Source organism: Oncorhynchus masou, unplaced genomic scaffold, assembly GCF_036934945.1.
Source record: "Oncorhynchus masou masou isolate Uvic2021 unplaced genomic scaffold, UVic_Omas_1.1 unplaced_scaffold_560, whole genome shotgun sequence".
NCBI classification, from domain to species: domain Eukaryota; kingdom Metazoa; phylum Chordata; class Actinopteri; order Salmoniformes; family Salmonidae; genus Oncorhynchus; species Oncorhynchus masou.
The window spans coordinates 448,023-457,689 of NW_027012018.1; the positions used below are offsets into that span (position 1 = coordinate 448,023).

Consider the following 9,667-nt stretch of genomic DNA (forward strand, 5'->3'; position numbering starts at 1 on the left):
CCATAGATACAGAACAAAAAGACTTAACTACTGGGTCTCATCCATAGATACAGAACAAAAAGACTTAACTACTGGGTCTCATCCATAGATACAGAACAAAAAGACTTAACTACTGGGTCTCATCCATAGATACAGAAGAAAAAGACTTAACTACTGGGTCTCATCCATAGATACAGAAGAAAAAGACTTAACTACTGGGTCTCATTCATAGATACAGAAGAAAAACACTTAACTACTGGGTCTCATCCATAGATACAGAAGAAAAAGACTTAACTACTGGGTCTCATCCATAGATACAGAAGAAAAAGACTTAACGACTGGGTCTCATCCATAGATACAGAAGAAAAAGACTTAACGACTGGGTCTCATCCATAGATACAGAACAAACAGACTTAACTACTGGGTCGCGTCTCTGGCAACCGAACCAATAGAAAGTAACCATGAGCAATCATTTCTGATGTGATTGGGATACAGCATTTTGGAAATAAACTCTTCATATGAACAAACTTGTCATCTCACCTTTTAGCTGTGGTGTCATGTTCCCCAGAGAGTCTCATTTTAGAGGCAGGGCCCCCCTCCTCTCTCTCCCCAGAGAGACTCATTTTAGACCTCTAACAACTAAACAGAGATCCAGCATGTTGGTTGTGGTTAACACAGTGACAACAAATTCTTGAATGTTAATTGTTCTCTTTTATTCATTATGTGCAGCAACACAAGGCCATGTCTCACACTTATTTGTATTCACTAAAAGTAGGCTGTTATCTATCATTCTGTTATTTTCTAAACAAACCTGAAAATGTAGACTGAAGGGCTGTAATGGGAATGATTGATCTGAGGGGGAAAGCATTTATACAGTGAATACATACACCTTACAGTGAAATGCTGAATACAACAGGTGTAGGTAGACCTTACAGTGAAATGCTGAATACAACAGGTGTAGGTAGACCTTACAGTGAAATGCTGAATACAACAGGTGTAGTAGACCTTACAGTGAAATGCTGAATACAACAGGTGTAGGTAGACCTTACAGTGAAATGCTGAATACAACAGGTGTAGGTAGACCTTACAGTGAAATGCTGAATACAACAGGTGTAGGTAGACCTTACAGTGAAATGCTGAATACAACAGGTGTAGGTAGACCTTACAGTGAAATGCTGAATACAACAGGTGTAGGTAGACCTTACAGTGAAATGCTGAATACAACAGGTGTAGGTAGACCTTACAGTGAAATGCTGAATACAACAGGTGTAGGTAGACCTTACAGTGAAATGCTGAATACAACAGGTGTAGGTAGACCTTACAGTGAAATGCTGAATACAACAGGTGTAGGTAGACCTTACAGTGAAATGCTGAATACAACAGGTGTAGGTAGACCTTACAGTGAAATGCTGAATACAACAGGTGTAGGTAGACCTTACAGTGAAATGCTGAATACAACAGGTGTAGGTAGACCTTACAGTGAAATGCTGAATACAACAGGTGTAGGTAGACCTTACAGTGAAATGCTGAATACAACAGGTTTAGGTAGACCTTACAGTGAAATGCTGAATACAACAGGTGTAGGTAGACCTTACAGTGAAATGCTGAATACAACAGGTGTAGGTAGACCTTACAGTGAAATGCTGAATACAACAGGTTTAGGTAGACCTTACAGTGAAATGCTGAATACAACAGGTGTAGGTAGACCTTACAGTGAAATGCTGAATACAACAGGTGTAGGTAGACCTTACAGTGAAATGCTGAATACAACAGGTGTAGGTAGACCTTACAGTGAAATGCTGAATACAACAGGTGTAGGTAGACCTTACAGTGAAATGCTGAATACAACAGGTGTAGTAGACCTTACAGTGAAATGCTGAATACAACAGGTGTAGGTAGACCTTACAGTGAAATGCTGAATACAACAGGTGTAGTAGACCTTACAGTGAAATGCTTACTTACAAGCCCTTAACCAACAATGCAGTTTTAAGAAAATACTAAAAAAGTAAGAGATAAGAAAAACAAAGCATTAAAGAGAGGCAGAGTCAATGTGGAGGCTATATACAGGGGGTACCGGAACAGAGTTAATGTGGAGGCTATATACAGGGGGTACCGGTACAGAGTCAATGTGGAGGCTATATACAGGGGGTACCGGAACAGAGTCAATGTGGACGCTATATACAGGGGGTACTGGTACAGAGTCTATGTGGAGGCTATATACAGGGGGTACCGGAACAGAGTCAATGTGGAGGCTATATACAGGGGGTACCGGTACAGAGTCAATGTGGAGGCTATATACAGGGGGTAACGGTTCAGAATCAATGTGGAGGCTATATACAGGGGGTACCGGTTCAGAATCAATGTGGAGGCTATATACAGGGGGTACCAGTACAGAGTCAATGTGGAGGCTATATACAGGGGGTACCGGTTCAGAGTCAATGTGGAGGCTATATACAGGGGGTACCGGTACAGAGTCAATGTGGAGGCTATATACAGGGGGTACCGGTACAGAGTCAATGTGGAGGCTATATACAGGGGGTACCGGTTCAGAGTCAATGTGGAGGCTATATACAGGGGGTACCGGTACAGAGTCAATGTGGAGGCTATATACAGGGGGTACCGGTACAGAGTCAATGTGGAGGCTATATACAGGGGGTACTGGTACAGAGTCAATGTGGAGGCTATATACAGGGGGTACTGGTACAGAGTCAATGTGGAGGCTATATACAGGGGGTACTGGTACAGAGTCAATGTGGAGGCTATATACAGGGGGTATTTGTACAGAGTCAGTATGGAGGCTATATACAGGGGGTACTGGTACAGAGTCAATGTGGAGGCTATATACAGGGGGTACCAGTACAGAGTCAATGTGGAGGCTATATACAGGGGGTACCAGTACAGAGTCAGTGTGGAGGCTATATACAGGGGGTACCGGTTCAGAGTCAATGTGGAGGCTATATACAGGGGTACTGGTACAGAGTCAATGTGGAGGCTATATACAGGGGGTACCGGTTCAGAGTCAATGTGGAGGCTATATACAGGGGGTACTTGTTCAGAGTCAATGTGGAGGCTATATACAGGGGGTACTGGTTCAGAGTCAATGTGGAGGCTATATACAGGGGGTACCGGTACAGAGTCAATGTGGAGGCTATATACAGGGGGTACCGGTACAGAGTCAATGTGGAGGATATATTTACGGGGGTACCGGTACAGAGTCAATGTGGAGGCTATATACAGGGGGTACTGGTACAGAGTCAATGCCATGCGGAAGCAGAGAGAACAGTCTATGACTAGGGTGGCTGGAGTCTTTAACCATTTTTAGGGCCTCCTTCTGACACTGCATGGTACAGAGGTCCTGATGTAAAACCTTTTGAGGATCTGAGGACCCATGTCAAATCTTTTCAGTGTCCTGAGGGGGAATAGGTTTTTCTCTTCATGACTGTCTTGGTGTTCTTGGACCATGTTAGTTTGTTGGTGATGTGGACACCAAGGAACTTGAAGCTCTCAGACTAAAGGACTATGCTGTGGCCCTCTCCAACCATCCATCTGGCCCATAGAGACTAAAGGACTGTGCTGTGGCCCTCTCCAACCAGCCATCTGGCCCATAGAGACTAAAGGACTGTGCTGTGGCCCTCTCCAACCAGCCATCTGGCCCATAGAGACTAAAGGACTGTGCTGTGGCCCTCTCCAACCAGCCATCTGGCCCATAGAGACTAAAGGACTGTGCTGTGGCCCTCTCCAAACCAGCCATCTGGCCCATAGAGACTAAATGACTATGCTGTGGACCTCTCTAACCAGCCATCTGGCCTATAGAGACTAAAGGACTATGCTGTGGCCCTCTCCAACCAGTATCTGGCCCATAGAGACTAAAGGACTGTGCTGTGGACCTCTCCAACCAGCCATCTGGCCCATAGAGACTAAAGGACTATGCTGTGGCCCTCTCCAACCAGCCATCTGGCCCATAGAGACTAAAGGACTGTGCTGTGGCCCTCTCCAACCAGCCATCTGGCCCATAGAGACTAAAGGACTGTGCTGTGGCCCTCTCCAACCAGCCATCTGGCCCATAGAGACTAAAGGACTGTGATATGGCCCTCTCCAACCAGCCATCTGGCCTATAGAGACTAAAGGACTGTGATATGGCCCTCTCCAACCAGCCATCTGGCCTATAGAGACTAAAGGACTGTGCTGTGGCCCTCTCCAACCAGACATCTGGCCCATAGAGACTAAAGGACTGTGATATGGCCCTCTCCAACCAGCCATCTGGCCCATAGAGACTAAAGGACTGTGCTGTGGCCCTCTCCAACCAGCCATCTGGCCCATAGAGACTAAAGGACTGTGATATGGCCCTCTCCAACCAGCCATCTGGCCCATAGAGACTAAAGGACTGTGATATGGCCCTCTCCAACCACCCATCTGGTCCATAGAGACTAAAGGACTATGCTGTGGACCTCTCTAACCAGTATCTGGCCCATAGAGACTAAAGGACTGTGCTGTGGACCTCTCCAACCAGCCATCTGGCCCATAGAGACTAAAGGACTGTGCTGTGGCCCTCTCCAACCAGCCATCTGGCCCATAGAGACTAAAGGACTATGCTGTGGCCCTCTCCAACCAGCCATCTGGCCCATGGAGACTAAAGGACTGTGCTGTGGCCCTCTCCAACCAGCCATCTGGCCCATAGAGACTAAAGGACTGTGCTGTGGCCCTCTCCAACCAGCCATCTGGCCCATAGAGACTAAAGGACTGTGCTGTGGCACTCTCCAAACAGCCATCTGGCCCATAGAGACTAAAGGACTGTGCTGTGGCACTCTCCAACCAGCCATCTGGCCCATAGAGACTAAAGGACTGTGCTGTGGCCCTCTCCAACCAGCCATCTGGCCCATAGAGACTAAAGGACTATGCTGTGGCCCTCTCTAACCAGCCATCTGGCCCATAGAGACTAAAGGACTGTGCTGTGGCCCTCTCCAACCAGCCATCTGGCCCATAGAGACTAAAGGACTATGCTGTGGCCCTCTCCAACCAGCCATCTGGCCCATAGAGACTAAAGGACTGTGCTGTGGCCCTCTCTAACCAGCCATCTGGCCCATAGAGACTAAAGGACTGTGCTGTGGCCCTCTCCAACCAGCCATCTGGCCCATAGAGACTAAAGGACTATGCTGTGGCCCTCTCCAACCAGCCATCTGGCCCATAGAGACTAAAGGACTGTGCTGTGGCCCTCTCCAACCAGCCATCTGGCCCATAGAGACTAAAGGACTGTGCTGTGGCCCTCTCCAACCAGCCATCTGGCCCATAGAGACTAAAGGACTATGCTGTGGCCCTCTCCAACCAGCCATCTGGCCCATAGAGACTAAAGGACTGTGCTGTGGCCCTCTCTAACCAGCCATCTGGCCCATAGAGACTAAAGGACTATGCTGTGGCCCTCTCCAACCAGCCATCTGGCCCATAGAGACTAAAGGACTGTGCTGTGGCCCTCTCTAACCAGCCATCTGGCCCATAGAGACTAAAGGACTGTGCTGTGGCCCTCTCCAACCAGCCCTCTGGCCCATAGAGACTAAAGGACTATGCTGTGTCCCTCTCCAACCAGCCATCTGGCCCATAGAGACTAAAGGACTGTGCTGTGGCCCTCTCCAACCAGCCATCTGGCCCATAGAGACTAAAGGACTGTGCTGTGGCCCTCTCCAACCAGCCATCTGGCCCATAGAGACTAAAGGACTGTGCTGTGGCCCTCTCCAACCAGCCATCTGGCCCATAGAGACTAAAGGACTGTGCTGTGGCCCTCTCCAACCAGCCATCTGGCCCATAGAGACTAAAGGACTATGCAGTCTATGCTGCACAGATCATCAAGTCATCTCTGAACTGGACACTAAAGAATTGCACTACACTGCATTTGCACTCTTTTTATCTCTCTTAGATATATTTATGTAAATCAACTGTTTACCCACTGTACTGTATTTAAGTTATAGTGCCCGAAAAGCCGTTGTTTGGAAGATATATTGACACATATTGGCCAACATACTTAAATAATGATTGACACCTTTTCATTCAAAACTTTATTGATGAATTTGTTCATACTATTTCATCCTTCCACAAGATATAGTTCTGACACAAATCTAGTGTTCATCCCCAAGCAGGCTGGCCGTTTGTTTTATCGGTTTGGTTGCCAGACAAGCGACCCAGTAGTTAAGTCTTTCGTTCTGTATCTATGGACGCGACCCAGGAGTTAAGTATTTAGTTCTGTATCTATGGATGAGACCCAGTCGTTAAGTCTTTCGTTCTGTATCTATGGACGCGACCCAGTAGTTAAGTCTTTCGTTCTGTATCTATAGACGCGACCCAGTCATTAAGTCTTTTGTTCTGTATCTAAGTAATTAAGTCTTTCGTTCTGTATCTATGGACGCGACCCAGTCATTCCTTCTCAATGTTCCATTGCCATATTGGGTGGTAACGTTCTCATCTCTTGCCCTTTCTAGCTAGCCAACTACAGATAACTTACAGTCACGTCAAAGAGTGCAGCCAGAATAACATCAAAGTAGCTGCATTTGCAATTCACCTGGCAAAGAAAATGTTCTCTCTTGTCAGGACACTGTTGTTCAGAGGAGCTAACCAACAACACAGCTAACACAATCACTTCAAACTGAAGCTGGAATGACTTTCTTTGTATTCATGATTTCAACTGGCTGAGAAAAGCTTCCTGCCAATCTGTCTCATCCCGATTCATGACACGTTCATTACTTTGCGACAGCTGGAGATGGAATTTGAATATTGAAACAATGTTGTCGGAGAGACAGACAGCAAGGTTTATACAAAAAGACAAGACACGTGAGATAATGTCTAGATGCTTTATACAGTGGACATCAAATGTATAAATCGCCTGGCTGGGCTGATGAGATAGTGGATTGCGCAGTCAAATGGAACAGAGTATATTCTTCAAAGTAGCCACCCTTTGCCTTGATGACAGCTTTGCACACGCTTGGCAGTGTCGTATTTTGAAACATGCTTGAATAAACTAAGCAGCCAATGGGCAGAGGGTAGCGTCATGTGTCTGATTCTCTGTAGTAATGGTGTGGGAATAATGATGTGTTTTAATTAGGAAAGTGCCTTGCATCAAACACAACAACATTTTCAGTCACCTCCTTGTGTGAAGGACAAGTAGATAAACAGGTTCATGTGAAGCTCTGCGTGTTTTTTTCTCATGGAATGAAGACTTACATTGAACACCACACATTGGCTGCTCCTGCAGACTGGATGATAGAACATCTATTTCCATGTTAAATGTTATTGGATGCCTTTTTTACATTGTTTTGGATGGTAGGCCACTCTGGTAGGCCTATGTTGTGATCAAATAGCCTTCTTGGTCACTGTTAAAACTGTAACTGAGGCGGGTACAGCCTCAGTGTTCACAGTTAACGCACGTTGGAAGTTGTATAGATCACTACACTGTAGTAGAACTATGATACAATTACATTTATCAAATGTAGAATTATGATGAATGAATGTTGTATATATTGAATTGACAGGAGGTTGGTGGCACCTTAATTGGGGAGGACGGGCTTGTGGTAATGGCTGGAGTGGAACAGGTGGAACGTCCTCCCCCCAGCAGCCTCCACTGATTGAATTTGCTCACGTCCAGTTAGCGCCATTTTGTATGATTAAACTGTCAAGTCATTATATATTTTCCCTTCTGCTGAGAGCACCTTCCTGATGACTAGCGCTCTGTACACTCCTATGGAGGAGGCTTTGAGCTGGAATGTGAAGCTAACTGAAGATAGCTAACTTTAGAAAACCAGTATATCCAGCTTGCATCATAGTACACCTCTCAGGTTACGTTCAGGTTTCAGCATCAACAACCGAGTCATAGGCCACTACCTGGGTCGTATTCATTAGTTTACACCGCAGCCACAAGTTTTGCAACATTGCATAAATGGTTTCCTCCAAACACCGTAGAATGTGACGTAAACGGTTTAAGTTGCCAAACGTTTTGCTACAGTGAGCTCCAATGAATACACACAACCGGTTTTGAGGAAGTGTAAGTTGCTGTTAGTCTTTCCACAATATCTAACTGTCTCTCTTTCACACAAAATACCTTCCTGAGTGAAAAGAGTTAACAGTAGATTAAAAAGAGAAAATTATTGTTTGTTGTTTGTTGTGTTTTAAGCCTGTTTTGAGAAGACAAGAAGATAGGCCTATGATACTGTAAGAGATCACCCTGGGGAACACAGATGGGCACGGAACCAATCCCTCCCCACATCTAATTTACATCAAATACATTTTAATGAGAGTAGGACTATTATAACACTCTGTCTACCAAAAATATAAACTATATCAATATACATAACATTATCATCAACTATATGAATATATATAACAATATCATCAACTTTATTAACACATAACAATATCATCAACTATATGAATACACATAACAATATCATCAACTATATGAATACACATAACAATATAATCACCTATATGAATACCCACAACAATATCATCACCTATATGAATACACTTAATAATACCATCAACTATATGAATACACATAACTATCGTCTTACCTTTAATTTCTCTCTCAGAAGCAGAGTCTGGAATGATCACTCGGTCATCGAAATATACTTTTGTTTTCTCATCTAATTTACATATCAGGTTCTGCCTGTTCTCTCTCTCTCTCTCTCTCTCTCTCTCTCACACACACACACACACAGATAAGGCCAACCAATGGAACAAAAGATAAGATAAAAACGTCAATGTAGACCAGCATAAAGTACAACAGATCTATGTCAATGTAGACTGCATAAAGTACAACAACAGATCTATGTCAATGTAGACCAGCGTAAAGTACAAGAACAGATGGATTGCAGTGATGAGCGACATACCCCTACAGGTATCTGACAAAATAGAGTAAACACCAACACAGTGTCTTAACAGGGCGTTTTGCCACCATGAGCCGCCAGAACAATGCTCCTTGGTGTAGATACGCCTTGAAATACATTCTACAAGTGTCTGGAACTCTATTGGAGGGATGCAACATCATTCCTCCACAAAGAAACTCCGTCATTTGGTGTTTTGTTGATGGTGGTGGAATATACTGTCTCAGGCGCCACTCCAGGATCTCCCAGTAGTGTTCAATTGGGTTGGGACCTGGTTACTGAGACAACCATGGCATATTGTGAAACATCAGCAAGTTGAGCAGTCTTCGCCACTGAAGCTCTTGCCAAACATTTGTCACGGAAGCTCCTGGCAAGCACTTCCCGAGCAGGATCGCAGTTTCTCCTAATAGCATCTCCTCTCTCCCCAGGGTTGAAGCTTCTCTCTTCCCAGGGGTAGAAACTCCTCTATCCTCTCTCCCCAGGGGTAGCAGCTCCTCTCTCCCCAGGGTTGAAGCTCCTCTCTCCCCAGGGGTAGAAACTCCTCTCTCCCCAGGGGTAGAAACTCCTCTCTCCTCTCTCCCCAGGGGTAGAAACTCCTCTCTCCCCAGGGGTTGAAACTCCTCTCTCCCCAGGGATAGAAACTCCTCTCTCCCCAGGGGTAGAAACTCCTCTCTCGCCAGGGGTAGAAACTCCTCTCTCCCCAGGGTAGAAACTCCTCTCTCCCCAGGGGTAGAAACTCCTCTCTCCCCAGGGGTAGAAACTCCTCTCTCCCCAGGGTAGAAACTCTTCTCTCTCCAGTGGTAGCAACTCCTCTCTCCCCAGGG

The 9,667-nt window shown here is 45.5% G+C and overlaps 1 protein-coding gene across 4 annotated transcripts in view; it reads right to left on the reverse strand.

Moving 5' to 3' along the window:
- The window catches only part of LOC135536124 (NACHT, LRR and PYD domains-containing protein 3-like), a 144,744-nt gene extending 136,131 nt beyond the window's left edge, over positions 1-8,613 (reverse strand). The window contains exons 1-3 of one of the 4 annotated variants that reach the window (XM_064962515.1): positions 8,532-8,613; positions 791-831; positions 520-618 (exon numbers count right to left, since the gene is read on the reverse strand). In XM_064962515.1, coding sequence (XP_064818587.1) covers positions 520-602 — 83 coding nt within the window. In that variant the 5' untranslated portion in view covers positions 603-618; positions 791-831; positions 8,532-8,613. The remainder of the gene's footprint in view (positions 1-519; positions 619-790; positions 832-8,531) is intronic. The other 3 variants (XM_064962518.1, XM_064962519.1, XM_064962520.1) reach the window with 3 other exon arrangements.
- Positions 8,614-9,667: the final 1,054 nt, after the last annotated feature.